This window comes from Trichoderma harzianum, assembly GCF_003025095.1.
Source record: "Trichoderma harzianum CBS 226.95 unplaced genomic scaffold M431scaffold_13, whole genome shotgun sequence".
NCBI lineage: Eukaryota > Fungi > Ascomycota > Sordariomycetes > Hypocreales > Hypocreaceae > Trichoderma > Trichoderma harzianum.
In genome coordinates, this window is record NW_020209261.1 from 560151 (window position 1) to 580401 (window position 20251).

The 20251-nt window shown below is 51.6% G+C and overlaps 9 protein-coding genes across 9 annotated transcripts; 6 read left to right on the forward strand and 3 right to left on the reverse strand.

Moving 5' to 3' along the window:
* Positions 1 to 76: 76 nt before the first annotated feature.
* Positions 77 to 2253, forward strand: M431DRAFT_94993 (hypothetical protein; the record flags this gene model as incomplete). The annotated part of the gene is made up of 4 exons (XM_024924640.1): positions 77 to 990; positions 1117 to 1496; positions 1562 to 1952; positions 2034 to 2253. 4 exons carry the CDS (start codon positions 77 to 79, stop codon positions 2251 to 2253), a joined length of 1905 nt encoding a protein of 634 aa, XP_024770506.1.
* Positions 2254 to 3553: 1300 nt separating this feature from the next.
* On the forward strand, positions 3554 to 5699 carry M431DRAFT_511739 (hypothetical protein). The gene has a single exon (XM_024919716.1). It carries the CDS (start codon positions 3790 to 3792, stop codon positions 5368 to 5370), a length of 1581 nt encoding a protein of 526 aa, XP_024770507.1. The 5' UTR covers positions 3554 to 3789; the 3' UTR covers positions 5371 to 5699.
* A 48-nt stretch (positions 5700 to 5747) lies between these two features.
* M431DRAFT_511740 (hypothetical protein) lies at positions 5748 to 7379 on the reverse strand. Its single transcript, XM_024919717.1, has one exon. The coding sequence runs from the start codon at positions 7213 to 7215 to the stop codon at positions 5977 to 5979; it is 1239 nt and encodes a 412-aa protein (XP_024770508.1). The 5' UTR covers positions 7216 to 7379; the 3' UTR covers positions 5748 to 5976.
* A 54-nt stretch (positions 7380 to 7433) lies between these two features.
* M431DRAFT_246340 (hypothetical protein) lies at positions 7434 to 7902 on the forward strand. Its single transcript, XM_024913747.1, has one exon. The coding sequence runs from the start codon at positions 7497 to 7499 to the stop codon at positions 7767 to 7769; it is 273 nt and encodes a 90-aa protein (XP_024770509.1). The 5' UTR covers positions 7434 to 7496; the 3' UTR covers positions 7770 to 7902.
* Positions 7903 to 8007: 105 nt separating this feature from the next.
* Positions 8008 to 9577, forward strand: M431DRAFT_485539 (hypothetical protein; the record flags this gene model as incomplete). The annotated part of the gene is made up of 3 exons (XM_024916295.1): positions 8008 to 8542; positions 8606 to 8689; positions 8742 to 9577. The coding sequence occupies 3 exons, from the start codon at positions 8008 to 8010 to the stop codon at positions 9575 to 9577; spliced, it is 1455 nt and encodes a 484-aa protein (XP_024770510.1).
* A 295-nt stretch (positions 9578 to 9872) lies between these two features.
* Positions 9873 to 10655, reverse strand: M431DRAFT_94394 (hypothetical protein; the record flags this gene model as incomplete). Its single annotated transcript, XM_024924581.1, has 1 exon — positions 9873 to 10655. A coding segment is annotated over one exon (783 nt), but the record flags the coding sequence as incomplete, so codon positions are not given.
* A 1039-nt stretch (positions 10656 to 11694) lies between these two features.
* M431DRAFT_485541 (hypothetical protein) lies at positions 11695 to 12915 on the forward strand (the record flags this gene model as incomplete). The annotated part of the gene is made up of 3 exons (XM_024916296.1): positions 11695 to 11971; positions 12002 to 12067; positions 12095 to 12915. The coding sequence occupies 3 exons, from the start codon at positions 11695 to 11697 to the stop codon at positions 12913 to 12915; spliced, it is 1164 nt and encodes a 387-aa protein (XP_024770512.1).
* Positions 12916 to 13249: 334 nt separating this feature from the next.
* On the reverse strand, positions 13250 to 17387 carry M431DRAFT_498957 (hypothetical protein; the record flags this gene model as incomplete). The annotated part of the gene is made up of 3 exons (XM_024917748.1): positions 13250 to 14727; positions 14785 to 17015; positions 17119 to 17387. 3 exons carry the CDS (start codon positions 17385 to 17387, stop codon positions 13250 to 13252), a joined length of 3978 nt encoding a protein of 1325 aa, XP_024770513.1.
* Positions 17388 to 18283: 896 nt separating this feature from the next.
* Positions 18284 to 20020, forward strand: M431DRAFT_94519 (hypothetical protein; the record flags this gene model as incomplete). Its single annotated transcript, XM_024924600.1, has 2 exons — positions 18284 to 18408; positions 18508 to 20020. The coding sequence occupies 2 exons, from the start codon at positions 18284 to 18286 to the stop codon at positions 20018 to 20020; spliced, it is 1638 nt and encodes a 545-aa protein (XP_024770514.1).
* Between the last annotated feature and the right edge of the window lie 231 nt (positions 20021 to 20251).

A 20251-nucleotide genomic window follows, 5' to 3' on the forward strand; every position in this document is an offset into this window, starting at 1 on the left:
GACATCGCTGGCTTCGTCCATGGGCTCCAAGTTTTCCAGCTTTCGTCTTAGGGTTCGGGGTCGCAAACGATTAACCATGTTCTCACCAAAGAGCAAACCTCCAAAGCACTTCGCTGATGGGCACCCTCGGCAACGGGGCGCTTCCGAGAAAGGCGATGCTTCCGAGAGGGACGGCGACTTCGACAAGGCCGCTGCGCTTGAGCTGATCAAGGCGCATGACTCCGAAGTTGACAGGCGCCGGAGCGGAGTTGAGACGAGCCGTCTCGGGGCCGAAAATGGCTCTCTCGGCTTGCCCCTGGACCTCGACACTACCGGCGCCGAAAAGAGAGTACCGGTACCGAGTAAAGAAGAATACGAAGAATTGCGGAAACACGTCTTCGCCGTAGAGCAGGAACTGTCGTTTGATGCCCGATGCCGCTCTCGCGCTACTGACCAAGAAATGGATGTTGATGCCATTATTCGAAAGATACGAGAGCAAGACGACAGAAAATATGCCTCCGAACCTAAGCGAAGAGGGTATCAAGGCCAGATGCATGAGCGCTTCGCAGGCGATCACTTCCTCAGCAACGTCGACATCATCAACAAGACAGAACTGTTCAGGATCGCCTCCAAGATGCCGAAGGGCGCCCACCTGCACATCCACTTCAATGCCTGCTTGCCACCCAACGTGCTGCTTGGCATTGCAAATGGCATGGATCGCATGTTCGTTTCAAGTACTCTTCCCCTTATCCACAAGGCTGGGGACGAGGATGAGTATGAAAATTTTGACAGGTGCGAGATACAGTTTTCCATCATGAATCAGAAAAGATTGGATAAAAAGCTCGGCAATCTATTTTCCGCCGACTATATCCGCGGCCATATGATGAAGTTTTCAGACTTTAGAAATCAGTTCTCAAGCCATTATAACAAGGCCCCGGTGGATGAGTGGTTGCTGCATAAGCTCATGTTCGAGGAGCAAGAGACCCACCATCCCCTTCAGACAGCTTCTGGGTGAGTTTTATGCTTCCCCCTTTATTCTTGGTTTATCATGTCACTTTCATGTGATTCGACAACTTCTTCCCTCCCTCGTCTTTCCTCTCTTTCTTTGGACTAACAGCTTTTCGCCTCTATGTACAGTGCTTGGGAAAAGTTCAACGGCAGAACACGCATGATGAAGGGTCTTTTCAACTATCAGACAGCATATCGCGAATATACAAAATTGTGTCTCGCAGATTTTGTTCGAGATAATATCCAATACGCCGAGATACGGCCTAATTTCATGCAGACAAATCAACTCTATACCGACGACGGCGAGGGTATGATCAATAACGAGGGCATCATGAAAATCATCATCAGTGCAGTAGAAGAGTTTCAAAAAGAGGTAGCTGAAAAGGGCCAGTTCTTTGGAGGGCTCAAAGTTATATACTGCACGCCGCGCTCAATGGACCGGAAAAACGTACAAGATGCTCTTAAAGAGTGCATAGAGTTTAAGAAGAGGTGGCCGCAGTGGATTGCAGGTAAGCATTTGAGAGTCCTACCCTCACTCCTGAAAGCAACGCTCATGTTTCTTTTTTTCCTCCAGGCTTTGACCTTGTCGGCGAAGAGGCGAAGGGCCATCCGATCAGGGAATTTGTTCCTGAACTGCTCGAGTTCAAAAGGGAGTGCGCTGCGCAGAACCTCGATATTCCCTTCCTTTTCCACTGCGGTGAGACGTTGGACATGGGCACCGACACGGACGGCAATCTGGTCGACGCTTTATTGCTGGGATCGAAGCGCATTGGCCATGGCTTCGCCCTGGCAAAACACCCCTACGTTATGCAGCAAATGAAGGCCAAAGGAATATGCCTGGAACTATGCCCAATCTCCAACGAGATCTTGGGGCTTACACCGCGAGTGGGTGGGCATGCCATGTATCAGTTGCTGGCGAATAACGTGCACTGCACCGTCAGCTCTGATAACGGGGCGCTTTTCAGGTACGTTGTCACAACGCCACGACTCTCCTTTCTTCATATATGTGTGTGTTTTGTGAGACGTAAAGCTAACGGAAACAACAGGTCCTCGCTATCACACGACTTCTACCAAGTCATGGTTGGCAAGGCAGACATGGGGTTGTTCGGATGGAAGCAGCTTGCCATGTGGAGCATCGACCATGCGTCTTTAAACGAAGAAGAGAGAGATAATATGAAGTACGAGTGGAACCAACAGTGGAATGAGTTCCTCAAGTGGGTAAAGACAACATATGGCGACCTCATTAAGGACGTGGCCAAGATTTGACTACATGATTGTCCTTTGCAGAAGGGCGGGGGAATTGCGGCGTTTTGGTTGATTTGGTCGGTTTCTAGAGCGGATTTGTCTTGCCGTTTGAAGACTAAAGGAGGCTATGCCGGGAGTCGCATGCCAGGCAGAGGCGTTTGCTGGGCATCCAGCTGGTTAGACGGTTTACGAAGAGATGAAGGTCGGGCTCGTTGCTTTTTATGTAGACACGATACTCTATGCTTGTTGATATCAGATTTGCTTGCTTTTTTTGCACATACATTTGTATACTATCGGATAGATGATATGGTATGATTGATGATTTGATGATTGCTGAGATATGCTTGTACTTGTATGTATGTCAGCGTACATTAGTAGGCAACAACAACTAGGTTCGGTACTTTACGCCCACTTGGTAAAGATGTATGTGGTATATGTCTATGTTCGGAATGGGGAGAATGGCGGTAAGTTGAGGAGCACTGCTTGATCAGGATGCTATTAGATGGAAGTGAGTGTTGAGTAATATCTCGGAGCGGTGTCTGCCTGCATACATATTTTGGTGTCTATATAAGTAATACTCCGTAGAAGGCAAGGCATGGAGGTAGCCAACTATTCAATTAAGGATTATTAACATGGCCGACGGAAACAAACTGACCAACTAAGCGCTATGCCGAAAAGGTTTAGAAAGCAAAAGTAATTGTCAGCACCTTGCAGAATCGATATGGAGGCCCTCTGAAGGTTCAATATGATAGAGTCCTAGTGGTAGTTGGTTGACAGCTGGATTAATTGCCATCCACACAGATTGTGGCAAATTCGTCAAGGGAGAGGCTTGGCAGTTGAGCTTTCATTGATAGATCGAAGAAACTAAGACATAGAGGGAGCCCACCTCTAAATATAGTTGAGTGCGGGACGGATAGTCTAGCGACTTGTCAGTTAGAAGCACTTGTCAGTGGAAGAAAAATAAAGTTACCTGCCAAAGTTGGTGAGAGTAGATTCAACTCCATCTGAAACCTCAACTTTACACTCCATATCCATATCCATATACTATCTATTCTCGTCCATCTTACTACATACAAGACATATTAATTCGATTTTATTCCCCAAAACGCCGATCAAATAATGACGCGTCTTGCCTCAGCCCGCCCGTCCAGCCAGACTATTGCACTAGCATAGCCCTCCTGCACGCTCTAGAGCTGTGCGGCTCGTACGTGCAGCATTAGGTAAAACAGCCAGCTGAAGAATGGCCTATCACATGGCCCTGTCGAACGTTAACTTGTCTAGATCCATGCTTCTTTGCTTTCTTCTTCAACATGGAAACACAGACGGAGGAAAAAAAAAACTTGTCCTTGTTCATCTCACTTTCATCTCGTGCCATCGCCGTATTTTTCGTCTAGCATCGTCGGTTTCTTCATCTGATTTGCGTCTCATATAATTGTCTTTTAGTCCTAGCATCGTCAATTTCTGTCGCATCCAATCTCATCTCACCAACTAGCTGCATCTTTCTCTCCATCTCTATCTTTATCTTCCTCCCATCTCCAACAGAACCATCACCGCCAAATGTCCAATCCAGGCGACCCCGGCTGGAAATGGTTCCCCAACGACAAGCCCTCATGGCGCCTCGACGTCGTCACGCTTCTCGCCGTCATCGGAGAGTCGGCCATTGCCGAGCACTCCCAGACAATCACCGCCTCGCTGCTCTGCATGCTGCCCCGTCTGCTGCCCGCGCCCCAGGCCCTGCTGAAGCCATCGCGGCCAACTCGACTCCCCGAGACTCACGCCAAGATGGCCGGCGTCTACAGCGGCACCATCCTGGATTCGGTGGGGTTCTTCGCTAATATCATCACGCCGCTGGATGCTCTGCCGCCGTACAGCTTCATGGTGCTGGACATTCAGCACGCGCCGTCTGTGCTGCCGCCGATTACCAATGCGAACCAGCATCACCACCAGCATCAGGACGAAGATGGTCTGCGAGGCTTCATTACTAGATACGTGCCTTGGGCTCATAAACGGAGCGTGCCAGACGCTTCTTTGGGAGGGCTTTCTAGAAGCAAAGAGACGGAAAAGGCGTTGGATCGTCGGGTCACGCCGCCAAAGATCGCTGGACCACCACACGAAGTCGACATTGAGTCCCAGTCAAGAACTCCAACTGTGAGATTCAACTCCGAGGTTGAAATCAACGGGCACCCTGCACCGCTTCGCCGACGCACCACCGAGAAATTCCAGGATCTGCTTTCGACTGGAACCATGGCCGTGACGGGTGGTCGGCCCATTGTCCCTCCGAAACTTCTCTCGCCTCTGCATATCCTCTCCGCTTTTTCCTTCTTTCTCAGCATCGCCATTCTCGTTGCCGCCGTCATATGGCAGGACGGCACCGCAATCATCGCCATCACGCTCATCTCCTCGGCTTCAACCGTCGTTGGCTACGCTTCCTCCTGGCGGCCAATCCTCATGCAACGCAGGCACACTAACGATGTACCCCGCGGCGATGTCATGATACGCACCCGAGAGGGAGCTTTTGTATTAGTTCGCTGTCCAGAAGACGTTGCTCGCGAGCTTTACTCTGGAACAGAAGAGTGTGAGTACTATGTCGGCGAGAGAGCCTACAGGTTCTTCATGGCGCTCGGCACAATTCTTCTCATGTTTAGTGTCGTGCTCCTCGGAAACTGCACTTGGAACTCGCAAATCTTTATAGGAGGATCGTACATTGTCCTCAACGGGCTGTACTGGGGTCTGGGCATGATTCCTCGGACATATTTCTGGGATCTATCGCGCTATACCTGGGACGACGTCACCGAGGAAGACGGCCAGAATGCTGATTCCGTTACTGACCGGGATGACGAACGCGAGGGCCACCCGAGCTTTACACGGACCTTGTGGTATGCTATACGCGAGACAAAGGCAATTGGCTGGGTCGAGCGCAGTGGTGCAGCACCGGGCACGCCGCAGTGGCAGCAGTGGCTCGGTGAGGCACTGCATAATGCAAAGATTGGCAATCGAGGCTGGGAGGCCGTCAGAAGGAAAAATGAGATTATGACGCAGGCGAGCAAAGAGGGAGGCGATCCTGCGACACAGAGAGCGCCTGCAACTGAAGTTCAGGTTGCTGGAACGGGCACGGGAACGACGAGGGCGACGTTTTAAAGTGAAGTATCTCGTTGTCTTTGTGTTTGACGGGATCTGCTATATTTTGAAGGAAATGATCATATATGGTTGGATTTATTGCGTTTTAATTGTCTTGGCGGGCTTTGAGATTTTGGCATTGCATTGAGTCTACACGAAAGAGGACGGATTTACGAGACGATGTACTGGATAAACTAATGGCGTTACGATTGTTATATACCACTTAGCAGGCATTGGGTATTGGAATTGGATACAACGGATACAGTCTATATAGACACGTGACGAAACAAGCGAGTAAGATCAAGAGACCTAATATGTCATCATCATATCACGAGATTATATATATGGAATACCTCTACTATTCAAGAGACTCGGAAAATATGATGAGCTCTCAGTAAAAGAAAATGAAGCTTGTTCTAACAATATTTATATAAAAAAGAATCTAGAAAATGGAATAACTAAAAATATAAAAAAGTCGACTTTTTGAAAAACAGACAAAGGCGCCGCCCTTAAACACCGGCTGTTGAATGCACCCCTAGAGACTCAAATCTCTACTTTTTTCCCCCAACCTAGATCGTATAGGTCCTATTTACTCATCCCTTCACTTTTCTCTCATTCTCTTTTTAATTAGTCGTCAAAGTAGATGCTCTTCTTCTCGTCAATGTCAATAACACCGGCGCGGAAGTTGCCCCTCTTCTTTTTGTTCTTCTCCTTGGTGAAGCCCTTGCCCTTTGTGACGATGAGGTCCTCGTGGGCGCGCTGGGAGTAGCTCAGGGGGACGTACTCGTTGGAGGCGAACTTGGGATCGACTTTAATGTCCTTGGGAATACGCGAAAAGGGCTCGACCTTGACCTTCTTGTCGCGCGGGTTGGGGGGCAAGGGGGGGTTGGGCAGGGAGTCGATTGTGACGGAGGAGTCGGAGGGGGAGGACTCGTCGGTGGATTGTTCCTTCTTGACGACGCCGTTGACGGGCTTCGTCTTCTTCGTCGTCTTCTTCTTCTTGTCGTCGTCGGAATCCGAGTCGGAGTCTGAGGATGAGGATGAAGAGGAGTCGGAGTCGGATTCAGGGAGGGGCACTTTGGCGGCCTCTGCGGCGTCGACTTCAGACTCGCTGTCGGAGCTTTCGTCGGAGCTGGAGCTCTCATCTGAGGAGCTGGATTCGGAGCTCGAGTCGGAAGAGTCTGAGTCGGACTCGGACTCAGAGCTGGCAGGAGAGGCAACCTTTTGCTTCTTAGCGCTGGGGGCAGCGACCTTTTGCTTCTTGGGGCTGGGCTTCTCGTCCTCCGAGCTGGAGTCGGAGCTGGAATCAGACGAGGAGGAGTCCGAGCTGGAGCTGGAGCTGGAGCTGGAGCTGGGGGGTGCCTTGCGCTTCAAGTTCTTGTTGCCCTTGGGAGGAGACTTTGCGCGGAAAGAAGGCTTTTCGTCCTCGCTCTCGCTGTCGCTGCTTTCGCTAGAGCTAGAACTGTCTGAGCTGGAGCTGGAACTGCTCGAGTCCTCCATGTCGACATCTCGGTCGGCGGGGGCCTTCGCAGCGTTTTCCCAGGACTGGAAGACACCCACAAGAGTGTCTCCGCTGCTAGCCTCAGAAGCCTCGCCCCAACCCTTCTTGGACCGCTGCTTCTTGAAGGCGCTAAGGGCGCTGGTGAAGGCATTGTCGGAGAGGAACTGCTCTACGAGATCGAGCAGCTGGGCTGGAGGCTGAGATTGAGACTCGACGCCATTGCTGGCGGAAGGTTTTGACTTGACCATTTCGTCGTTTGTGCTGGTGGTTGCTGAAGACGTGCTCGTGAGGACCTTGTCGGTAGGGTTGTTGTTGGTGTTGTTGGAGAAGAGCCAGGCAGGTGGTTTTGCAGATGCGCTGGACATGTGAGAAAGAGCCGGATAGTTTCGTCACACAATCGTAAAATCCCGATTGGGTATGAATATGGCGATAATTAGAACGTCAGGGTCAAAAAAAGAAAAAAGAGCAATGTCTAATCGCCCGTTCTATCGCAGTCGACTTTTTGTTCTATGCAGAACTTTGAAGCCGCCGAAAAAAAAAATTATTTAGCCGCAAGTTTCTGCCACGCGCCCAGGAACAGGAAGCCAAAAAGGGCACGGCGGTGTGGAGGAGCTTATCGCTTATCAGGGATCAAGCGGGATTAACGATGCGCCGCGCTCCGTTAGTCAGCACAATGTTGACGTTCGCAATGGCCTCAGTGATGTCAAAGCGCAGATTGTGGTGGATTTTGATATTGATAACAAAACAACAACGGGCATCTCGAGCCCTTCAAACACCCCCGCGCATTTCCGCACGTGAAAGCGCGCTTCACTTTTTGCTGACGAGTTTGGGGGGTTTCTATTGCTTTTCTTTTTTTTCTTCTTTCAATAGTTCGAATCTCGTCTCCTTGGATCCGCCTTATTTCTTTTGTTTTCTCTAGCGCGTCCAGGAGCTCGGTTCTCTCTCATACCCATCCGTTGCTATCAGGGGACAGACCCTGGGCAGAACTTCAACCGCAGACGGAATATCGACTCAGCCTCTCGTTTTTCTTACCTGGGACATCTCCTTTACTGTTTCTTGGCGTTTTGTTCGGGATCGCTGGGTGCACCGAGCCGGGCGCAGCGCAAACGCACACAGAGTCACTCACCACTCACTCGCTCTCACCAAGCTCATCAGCCATGAGCACAAACTCTACCAAACGCAAGTTCAACGCCTTGCTCCAAGGCCTGAGCAGTCCGCGACCCAGCACAGACGGCGACTCTCCAGCAACCATGTTTGGAAACCGGGTGCCCAGCGGCAGCCACAAGCCCTTGGACTATGATGCGCTGCTTCAGAAGCGCCGTCGCCTGGGGTTCCCCGAATCAACCGCGCCGCGCCTGGACAACACCGTTTCATCGGGGCTCACAAGTCTGGCTAGCTCCATAAGGCGGACGGTATCTGACGCCACGACTCCGAAAGTTCGGAGGGACGGGCCCGCGAGGTACTCTCCTGGTGATAGGGAGGAGCTGCTGAAGAGGCTGGCGACATTTCAGGAAATCACCGACTGGACCCCAAAGCCTGATAAGATCAACGAGGTGGAGTGGGCCAAGAGGGGGTGGATATGTCAGGGCAAGGAGAGGGTGCGATGTTTGCTGTGTCACAAGGAGTTGGTGGTGAAGCTGAAGAAGGAGGTCGGAGAAAGCGGGGGAGATGCGCTGACGGCTGCTGAAGTTGGTGAGTTTCTGATCTGGTTAATGTTGAATTCTACTGAGAGCGGGGTTGACTTATGATAAACAGAAGCTGCTTTGGTCGATAAATACGCAGAGTTGATTGTCAGTGCGCATCAGTCAGATTGCCTATGGAAGAGACGAGGATGTGATGGTAAGTTTATTGTGTTCATTTACTAGTCTTCTTTACTAATCACTTTGTCAAGATTCTTTACTTCGGCTGTCATTCATGAGCGCAAAAGGCGCCATCGAAGCTCTGAAGAAGCGATATGAGGAGCTCTGTGTCCGGCAGACATTTCTGCCATACGAGTTCAACCTTCACCTTCCAGAAGACATGAATTTGGGCAATATCATTGAACAGCTCCCACCTGATTTTTTTACTGGCGACAAGGCTTCTACAGATGCACCTAATAGACCTGCGCTTGCTCTGGCTCTCATGGGCTGGCAAGGCCTAACCAACACCCGCATCGGCGCTGTTCCCAACACTGCGTCATGCCACACCTGTCAGCGACGATTAGGTCTATGGATGTTTAAAAGTAAAGAGGTGGACGAAAGTGGAATGGTTATTGTGCCGGCACCGATGGACTATCTTGATCCCGAGCGAGAACATCGCTTTTTCTGCCCCTGGAAGAATCCTGCCGCTCAAAGCAGGGGGCACAGCACGCAAAGCAACGATACGGCCGATATGCCGGCGTGGAAAATATTGCTGCAGTCAATCAAGAACGAATCGGATCTACGAAAAGTATACGAAGGCCAAGTTAAGCCAAAGTCGAAAGCAGCCACGGCCACGGCCACAGATCCATCTACACCCGCTAAGACGACATCACGACCGGGTGCGCACCACACACCAAATATCTCTATTGATTCGACCGCCATCGACGACGAGGATGACGAAGCCACGCGGGACGCAAAGGACAAGGAACGATGGGCGAGGCTGCGCAAGGTCAAGAGCTTGTTTGATACAAAGAAGCTTAAGAGATCCCGCTCAGGCGCCGCGTCAATCAAATCCAACAAGTCATCCAGGTCGATTAAAGGAGATTGATGGCCGACTTGTGTGATGGCTGGGATGTTTTTCTTCTTTCATTTATCTTTAATTACGTTACCCATATCTGGTTTTATTTCATTATTTATCTTGGCTACATCAATCACCAGGCATGGGGTCCAATATCGTTATCTGGGGGAGGCTCATTTTCTTTATCTCCTTTACATCTATCCCCTATTCTCTCCAGCATACCCTGTCTTTTCCACTCAAAAATTTCCTTGCATCATATTCCTTGATGTGCGTACAAATTTCTAATGCACCCGATACCTCCCATGCCATCCATAGTCATACATAGTCACCCCGTCTTCCATTTAATATCATCAAATGAAACCACAGGTCCTCCGTACGTGACCGTCTCGTCCTTCTTCTTGACTTCTTTCTCTTTGAGGTCAAAGTCGAAGCCTGCCATTTCTAGGATACTCGTCCGGACACCCCCCACGCCCCCTCCGCTCCCTAGCTTGGGCACATTGTCCATTCCTGCCGCAGTGATGTGTATATCTGGGTTCCAGCCCGATCCTTCTTCCCATCCGTTGCCCACAGATTGTGACATTTTCCGCAACTCTTCTCGCACTAATGTGGCCATGTCGCCGCATCGCTGAGTCCATGATCCGCCCCCCTTGTCAGCCTTGGTCAATACCACCAGCGTCCTGGTGTTTGCCTCGGCCAGTGTCCTCAACAGCCACTTGTCCTGCTCCATGAGTTTCTTTTCAGAAGAAAGCAACACTACGGCACCGCGCAGCATCTTCCGTGCCTTGATGTACTTCCATACTGCATCCCCCCAACTAGCCTGACTCTTGAAACCATACCCCGGCGTGTCCACGAGAACAAGACTATACCGCGGCAGCTTTTCGCCCTGACGGACGAGACCCTTGGGGATGTTTGGGAGGGGGCCCAGGCCAAAGGCGTTCATGAGCGTGGTTTTGCCTGGGCGAGCGCTGACTCTCGCTGCGCCGGGACGGCCGACGAGGGCGTTGAGGAAGGAGGACTTGCCAACGTTTGAGGCGCCGAGGATGATGACTTCTGGTATGTGTTCGTTTTTGGGGTGGTGACGGAGGGATTCGGCGGAGTAGAGGAACTGGAAGCCTTGTTGGAAGAAGGATGCGGCGGAGGCGATTTGGGCGTCTTGGGGTTTTGTGGTGGATGTTGTGATGAGCGGGGAGGAAGAGGATTGGCGGATGAGGGTGTTTGTGAAGAGGGTTTCTTTGTGGGGTTTTGTGTTGGGGGGAGCGGAGCGTTTGGGTGTTGATGGTGATGGTGAGGGTTCTTGGGGGTTTGGGATTGTGGGTGTTACTTTTGTTGGTTGGATGGGTTTATGAGGTGTTGTTGTTTTAGTGGTTGATGATGTAGGGTTTGATAATTCAGGAGGTTTTGAAGATGTTAATGGTGATTGTGATGGTGTTGATGTTGAGTCAAATTCGTTGCTGTGAGTATCATTGCTGGTGGCGAGGATGCGAGATGGTCTTGCGCTAGGTCGCAGGCGAGGCCATCGTGGGGCGGATGTGGTGAAATATGTATGAGAGTGGGCATTTAATGTGAGACGAGTAGATTTTGAGATGCTTTGTAAAGATGCTGGCTTTAATGGAGGCATTGTAAAGGAATGTTTGGTGTGAGTTTGTTCAGTGACGTTGAGTTTGAGAGACGAGGTTGAAGCAAGTTATTTCACTGTGCGTGTGAAAATACAGGGTGACCCCACTATGAATTCTCTAAGTCGGAATAAAGAGTTAAAGATCAACAGGATAATTGCTTAACAAATGAAAAGAAATTTATAGCAAAGAAAATACAATAGTTTTATCTGTCTTCAAGAGTTTTCAGATTTCTATTTGCAATAATATAGAGAGAGCATTAGCGACTATAGCATAACTCTGCTAGGTACCAATTAGCCCAACACAGTGTCGAATAAATTAGCACAAGATACTAACCCAGCTAGTAAAGGAAAAATCCGCCTAGGGTAGGCAAAATGAATGCATCAGATCATGTTCATTCATTCAACATACCTATACTCGAGTGAGAGTAAAACTCATTCCAAATCTCGCTCACCCACCCACTCACTCCCACTTCTCATCTATCATCTTTATACACAACTCAATTACACCAACAACCTTCACAAATATAAAATCATGGCCCCCGGCGCCCTCGACCTCGACGCCCACGAGCAGCCCTCGGACCAAATGAAGGCCGAGTGGAAGCACTTCTCGCGCCTCGACCAAAACGTCCTCCTCAAAGCGACGCCGCTCGACGACCCTCGGCTTCCTATCGAACACAGCGGGTTCTGTGTGTCGGGACATGTCCCGCGGGCGCAGATATCAGAGGCCTTTTCTCACTTGGGGCCTGAATTTGCGAAAGAGGGCGCCGATGATGGCGATGCTCCTATTTTATATCATCCTTTGCTTCCAGGTTTGTCTCCATCTCTACTACACTACACAGCACAACAGAACTTTATCATAACCACATTACAATTACAATGCTTCCAAACCCATCTACTGATTCAGTGTAATAAACTAACTAACTCATCCACAGGCCTCCTCATCCTCCCCTCCCTCATCCCCCCCTCCATCCAAACCCACCTCCTCAACACAATGATCCACCGCGACCTCAGCAACCCAACCCACCAAACAAACCTCCACCTCCACTACTCCCTCCCCTACCCCCCCTCCTCATCCTCCTTCTTCTCCCTATCCCCAGACTCCCCTCCAACGTTCCTCCCCAAGGACCCAGCTGTCCACAACCCCCTTTCCATCAAGCAGGTTCTCCAGCGGCGTCTCCATTGGGTCACCCTCGGTGGGCAGTACGACTGGACGAATCGTGTATACCCGGAAGCCCCCCCTCCTGGCTTCCCGGATGATTTGGCTTCGTTTTTAAAGGCTTTGTTTCCGGAGACGCTCGCTCAGGCTGCTATTGTCAATTTTTACACCCCGGGGGATACGATGATGATGCATAGAGATGTCAGCGAGGAGATTGACAAAGGTCTCGTCAGTCTGAGTTTCGGATGCGACTGTCTCTTCATGATTGCCCCCAGCCGCAGCGCCAATGACGAACAAGACCAAAACGACGAACAAGACCAAGACCAAGGATCAGAACAAAACAAAGACCAAGAGTCAGAAAAAGACAAAGACGAAGAGAAGAAGAAATATCTCCTACTAAGACTTCGCTCCGGAGACGCCATCTACATGACCAAGGAGTCTCGCTACGCATGGCACGGCGTGCCAAAGGTCATGAAGGGCACATGTCCCGACTACCTAGCAAATTGGCCCGCCGGAGGAGAAGACGGAGAGTTTGATCAGTGGAAGGGCTGGATGGAAAACAAGAGAATCAACCTAAACGTGAGACAGATGAGATGAGGTGAATAGAATATCATATGTTTGGTTACATTACAAAAAATTGTGCAGTCTGGTCCATGTAAGCGGCAAGGAGCGTTTCCAAAAAAACAAGAACAAAAGAACAATTCTCAGACCGGCTGCGTATAGTATATACAAATGAGTATATAATAGATAGGTATAGATGGAAGCTCACGAGTACCCAATGCAATCAATAAACTTGCTTCCAGCACAAATTCTAAACCCTCATGATCGCTTCAATCCCAATTGCCAAACTTGAACGCTTGTATAGATAAAAGTAGCAAGAATGAAAAGCCCGCTTGAAACAAATGAAAAAGAGTCGAGGCTTGCCTCCCTTTTATGCAAAGCCGAATCCCTGGGCATTTTCCAGCGCCATATTAAGTCGCTGCCTCAACATGTCCTTATCCCTATAGTCCGGTAAAAGGAGCGTCCCGTAACATGTGTACGCCGTGGGCAAACGATTCCCACTATCTTCACCATCGCCATTTCTCTGCACCACAAACTGCAGGTTGCGCATGCCCCCGACGGGGACGCGGTCCGAAGCGGTGACGAATTCCAAAAGCTTGCGCTTCATCCTATCGTCATAGCGCTTAACAATGGACCAGAAGTCTCGAACCGTGTGGTGGGATGCATCCCACCCAACGTAACGAGTATATCGTCGAAGCTCCGAAATGTCAATCTCCTGCACGCCCTCGACAAGGGACTGCAGAATCTGGGGGCTCAACAGGGAGAGCGACTTGTACTCGAGACAGCTATTGAAGCCACGCTCAAATGCCTCGTACTGCGGTCTGACGGACACATCAGTCAGGTAGCGGATGTAGTCGCTCACATACTGGTCGCGGTTTTCGTTGGTCACGAGCGGCGCCTCTCGGTCGTCGACTGATTCTTCGGGGATATTGACGCGCATTTGCCAGTCGAGATTCTGCGGCCACTGGACCATATCCTTGGTCATTTCTCGTGTCACATTGCCCCCAATATTGGACACGGAGAACTCGTAAGTGCGCGCAAAGATGTCTTCCACCGCACCATCTTTCTCGTTCCACTCCAATAAACTCATTAATCCACTGGCTAGTGCAGGCCAACCGTCTGCAATGTGATAGAGCTCCTCTACCGGCTCGCCTAGCAATTTCCGGTATAGAGCCCTGGGGAAAGTGACGGGAAGCGTGAGGCCGTTGTATACCGCTAGGGATACGAGAACGCCCATCAGCTCAAACTTCCACTCCTCCACAACCGACCCGGGAACGAACCATGCCATGCGCGTTCGGTCATCGATGGAGAAAGCACCGTATTTGGGGTCCATACACTCGGCAATGGCTACGCGGAAGAATTCCTGCTGTACGCCACCCGAATCGAAGCCTTCCTCTCCGCTCTGCTCGCCGAGGTGGACCTTGAGAGGACGCAGAAGCTCGCGTCGTTCTCGCCTCCACAGCTGATCAAAGGCATCTCTCAAGACATTGTCACGACCGATATCCAGTACAAGGTACTTGGAAGACGCCACCCTCAACATATCCTGCAACACTATCTTGTGGTGAGGGTTGGCAACAAGGCTACCAGGATCGACAATAGCGCTCATCCTCGTCTTCAGCGAGCTACTCTCCTCAAACATCCGGCTCATCTTTGCAAAGTTGATGGATCTAAAGAAGGTGACGAGGCATTCTGGGCTGAAGAGATAGGGGTAGTCGAGCATGTGTCCCTTATTCCGCGGAGAGTCGGATTCAGCCCATGTTACTGGCATCTCCATGGTGTCTAGGCGTTCTGAGAAATAGTCGGCCCGGAATTGAATATCTCCTAGGAGGAGTCTGGATCTGTTTTGGTCTGTGCTCTTGTTAGTATGCAATATGATTGACTCTGGGGATGACAAAAATGACTTACACATGGTGGAAATCAGAGACAGCGCCCCGTGGAAGGCACCGCCGCATAGAACCTCGGGGTTTCCATCCCACTCGTGATAAAGGACCGTCCTCGCCCAGTCTAGCAAGAGAGTGGGAACGCGGGTCTCGTGCAACAGGCGCTCGGCTTGCGCAAACTCCAAAATTCGGAGTGGTCCTGAGTGCACAAGGTCGAGCTGGCCGAGCAGTGGCTGAAGTATGTCCAACTGACCGGCCTTGGTCTTACCATCCATGCGCATCAAAGTAGCCAGAGATCGACGAGCAGACACGGCAGAGAAGACACGGCGTGCCAGTCTGATGGCGTTGTCGTTTGAAAAGACATCCTCATACTCGAGACATATGGCCTGCGGCTGCCTTGCGGAGAGGCCGTTGCCGCCCAGTGTTAGCCCCGTAGATCGTATGCGCGACATGTCGTACAGAGTCTTAGAGTCTGAGACGAAAGGTGCCACAGCAACGAGAGCATGAAGACAGACAGATACGACGCAGCCGGCTTCGAAATCCGATAGCGGTTTTCGGCCTTTTGGCAGTGCCCTCGAGGGACGAGATTGGGAGGCTTGAAAAGACCTTGGTGTTGCGAATAAAGACTCGGCTGCCATCCAAAGGCTGTGAAGGACTAGGGTTGGCGCAGCACGAGTCATCCGAAGCATGCAATAGAACAATGTCTGTGAGTCGTATAGCTTGCCATCTCGGGAGAAGGACCGAACGAGAGAATGAGGATCACTCAGGACGGCGAAGAGGGCCTGTTCATTGAAGGCCTTCCACTGACTGGGGGAGGTGCGGGATATCGATCGCCGCCTGACTAACTTTCTTGATGGGTTCTGGGGGACGGGATACGAGGCGTGAGATTCCAAAGGACCGAAGAAATGGCGTTCGTAAGTATTATCCTCCTGAAAAACATCACATATGAAATCGACAAGCTCGACATTCAAAGCCGATAAAGATTGCGGTAGTAGAAACTTGGCCGAGGGGAAGTCTGCCTCCGGAAGCGGCGATATGGGCCTCGGCTTAGTCTGCGTGTCGACATGTTCACTCTTGATAGTCGGAGGAGTGCTACTCGGCGTTTCTCTTTCGTCAATAGTCTCCGTATCAGAGGACCCTGATTCGACGTCTTCCACCGTGTTGGCAGGGGCAGTGGGGGTGGGAGCAGACAGATTTTCGAAAAAGGCAGGCTTGGATGGTATCTCAGGAACACCACGAGTAATGATGGCAGGCGAGGTCTTGCCAGCGCGAGCCAACTTGTCGGGGTAGAAGCCATTCAAACTTGGAGGTCGTGAGGTTGGCTTAGCCTCTTCGCTTCCTGCTGAAATGGCGACAGGATCCATGGCCCTCCTGTTGTTGGATTTGGATGGAGAAGAACGAAGGGTCGGCTTGGAATTTCTCTTAGGTCTGGAGGATACATCCTTCGCCGGTGTTGGTGGTTCGACTATATCTTGGCTCGAGGTTCTAGCTGGCTTTGAAGTCTTGTTTCGTTTAGGTTGAGCGGCTGGTGGAGGTACGGCCTGATGCGTTTGGGAGTGGCGTGTCTGCGAACTTGTAGCCCGCTCAGTGCTGGCTGAGCCGGCAGTGGCAGCAGCAGCAGTAGTATCAGTGGTAGTACTATTAGTATTCTGTCGAAGACCGCCCAGCTCGGAGAATTTGTCCGTCATGGCTTCAATCGCCTGCGGTGTAAGCCATTCCAGCATCTTGAATGCGACAGTACCAAACGTAGCCACTGCAAACGACCTGTAGTCTTTTTGTGTTGCCTTTTCTGTAACACTGATATGAGACGCCGGGAGCTGCCCGGGCCGTGTAGCAGCATCGTCATTCTTAGATTCGTTGTGCTGATTGCCCAGTTGTTGCTTATCCAGAGACGACGAGCGGGATCTTGATGTGGTAGGTGAAGCGGGAGGCTTGGTAGCAACCCCTACGCTTGGTTTTCGCCGGGATGCCGTCTGGCTGTCGGAAGGCCTGCGGGTGTTGTGCTGGGATGGTGAAGGCCGAGTAGAAAAGATGAGGCTATTGAGAGCGGGAGGGACCTCTCTGGGTGAGCCGAGATAGGGACAGAGGCCGGCCTCTGGATTATCTTGACTGGCCAGGTACACTGCTAGTGTTCTGGCACTTGTCGGATTGTATCTGCGGATGGGTGCCTTGCCAGCGAGGCGCTTGCGGCAGGTGAAGCAGGTAGCCGTCGAGCAATTCGACGAACCACAGCCACTTCGTAGTTGGGAGATGTATCTGCGTTATAACAAAGACAAGACGTTAGCATATCTGTGACGGCGCAAACGGAACCAAACGGAACCAAACAGAAGGGTATCAGAGGGACGGTAACAAGACATACTTGTCGACGAGATGCTGGAAGTCGTGACGACGGCTGGCTCGATGGATGGCATAGACGCGACGGGGATTCTCGACATGCTGGACGTAGTCGTTGAGCTCGGCCGGCGCATCGGCTGGAAGGCGAGGGAATGGAGCCACCTGCCAGAGCCCGGCAAGCAGATCCAGCTCCCCGTTTGCTTCGGAGGGGCCCCGGAGGCGGGCTTCGGCGGCATGGCCGGGCTCGAGGCCCCTTGCTGACGAGGACGTCTTTTGCGGCGCGCTCATGCTCATGGCTGACGAGGGAGCCGCTGTGGTGAGAGCAAATCAACAGCCCATGCTTCGAGAGGAATCGCTGGCGAGGCTGAAGGCGACACGATGCGGCGTTGGACGATGATGTTGGAGCAGGAGACGATGGATATGATGCGCGTAGGGATGAAGAGGCAAAGGTTCTAGGTTGGTGGCGGCTGGTTTGACAACGGACGGAGATGAGCAAGGCTGAAAGTGACGGCAGTGGGGAGGGAGCACGGCCAGTTGCTTAGCTGCGCCCCCGGAGAGCTGCGGCACGAGTACCGGCTACCTCATGAGACAATCTCGTATCGAAGTGGTTTGCACTGTTTTGCTCGCCGAGTCTGCCGCTGGATGTTGCTATCTGAAGTATACGCTACCTCGCTGCTACCAGGTACTGCCAAGGTACTCCGTCCTAGTTGGGCCGCCACAGCCCACCCCCAGGCCTGGATCTGAGTTTCAGCGCACGACAGCAATACCGCCAGCGCTATCTGCACCCGGCAGATGGCATGCTGGGGCGCTGTTAGGGCGTCACGTCAACGGCCGCCGTGGGTTTCGAGGTAAGCGCCCCCCATGACCACAGGCGTGCAAAGTACCGCTCGAGTACCCGCTTGCAGCGCCAACCAGGAATTTTGCTTTGCCGTATCACATCGCCTGCAGAAAAATGCAGATGCAGGGCACGACCCACCCTTGGCAAGCTCGCAAGATAATACGTCAGATGCCCCCGCCACTCAAAAACTTCCACCAGAATTAATAATTCTTGCAAAACATCGCCGGCCGTCGAGTCACGCATGCTGGCTTCCCCGGGCTTTATAAGGGCTTCGACTCCCTGTTACACCGATAAGACAGACTCGATCTGTTAAGAAACCTATTGCGACTGGTCCTACCGAATTTTTTTTATCATGGCGAGCGTCCAGCCCGCCGCCGCTGGGCAGACCTCGAGTTCGCATCCTTACACGTGCAACTCTTGTCAGGTCGCCTACCGTAATATCGATCTTCAAAAGGCTCACATGAAGAGTGACTGGCAGTGAGTGCGATTCTGGTTCCGGGGGAGCCGGTGGGGGGAAACCTCTGCTGTTGCTGCTCCTGCTGTCTTGTTTCTCCGTCTCTGACATGACAATTTTAGCCGATATAACCTGAAGCGACGAGTTGCCTCTTTGCCTCCCATCACCGCCGAAATCTTCACCGAAAAAGTCCTTCAAGCTCGTGCTGACACCACTGCCGAAGCTGACAAGGCCATGTTTGAGCGTGCTTGTGAACCATGTGGCAAGACATATTACAGCGAAAACGCCTACCGGAATCACTTGCTAAGCCAGAAACACAAGCAAAACAAGGCTAACCCGGCCAAGAAACACGATGACGAAACAACTTCTGTCATGAGCTCAACATTTTCTCTTGGAGAGCCGGCCTCTGCTGCTGACGAGGATGAAGATGTGGACTCTGCCGCCGAGGATGAGTTCAACCAAGTGATTGAAGGTCTCCAAAAGGCAAAGGTGGCTGATCAGCGGCCCTCACCTGTCAAGAGACCGGCAGTTCCTCATCCCGCTTCTGAGAGCGAAACTACTGGCACCGAATCTACTCCCACCCCAGTACAGTCTGGATCTGAGCGAGTATGGACTTTGGGAACATGTGTTTTCTGCAACTACGAATCCGCTTCACCGCCTCTGAACGTACAGCACATGGAACGCTTCCACGGAATGTTTATTCCAGAAAAGACATACATGGTCAACTTGGAGGGCCTCATCGGATATTTGCAAGAAAGAATTGGAGAGGACCACCAGTGTATCAGCTGTGGCAAGTTCAAGAACAACCTCTTTGCTGTACAGACCCACATGAGAGACAAGGGCCACTGCAAGATCCCGTACGACACAGAGGAGGATCAACTTGCAATTGGCGACTACTACGATTTCAGAAGTACATACTCAGATGGCGAGGATGACGACGAAGAGTCGGACAGCGGCTCAACCGAAGACGGCAATGGCGGGGCCAAGCTGGGCGCACGACGAGAGACCAAGGCCACTGGCCCTGAGGGAGAAGAGCTGGAGGAGGGAGAAGATGGAGATGGCTGGGAGACTGACAGCTCAGCTTCTTCCCTTGACTCTGAAGACTTGACTGCAGTCCCAGCGGAAGGTCACATTCACCAGTATGAGCGGTTGAGCAAACATTCTCACCACAGCACAAACGACCCTCGAAATCACCACCAAGCAGACGGATGGCACTCCAAGGCTCACAAGCACACCCACGCAGCTTTCTACGACGAGTACGAGCTGCATCTCCCGTCGGGCAGATCCGTCGGTCACCGTTCCCTCAACAAATACTACCGCCAGAACCTGTACAACCACCCTTCGGAGGAAGAGCGGGCAGAGCAGTTGCTGCTTGAAGGCGCGCGGAACGAAGAGGGCGTCGAGCCCAACAGCGAGAACCAAGTCGCCCTTATCAAGAACCGCAGACGTGAGATGGCACCTCGTGGTGCTATTGGCATGGCTGGCGTCTCTGACGAGAAGAAGCGCGTAGCACGCAAGGATATGCAACGCAACCGAGACCTGGAGCACTACCGGGCTAGGAAGACGGAGTACTCATATGGTAAGAAGATGAACAACCAGAAGCACTACTATTACCGCGACTTGGCGGGTGGTTAGACGATAGGAGTTTATCTGAATTTAACGAGTTTCACGTTTCTGCTTGATCTTGGCGATGTAACATTTGTTTGTTTCCTGCGCATCCTTGCGCCAATCAATAAACCTGAAGAAAATTGTGTGACAAAATGTGACTCGCTGTGACTCTACGGCATTTTGATGCAGCTGGCATGAGTGTGAACCCCAGAACCGGTTCCACCTCTCATCTGGAAGGGAAATTATGGGACTGTAACG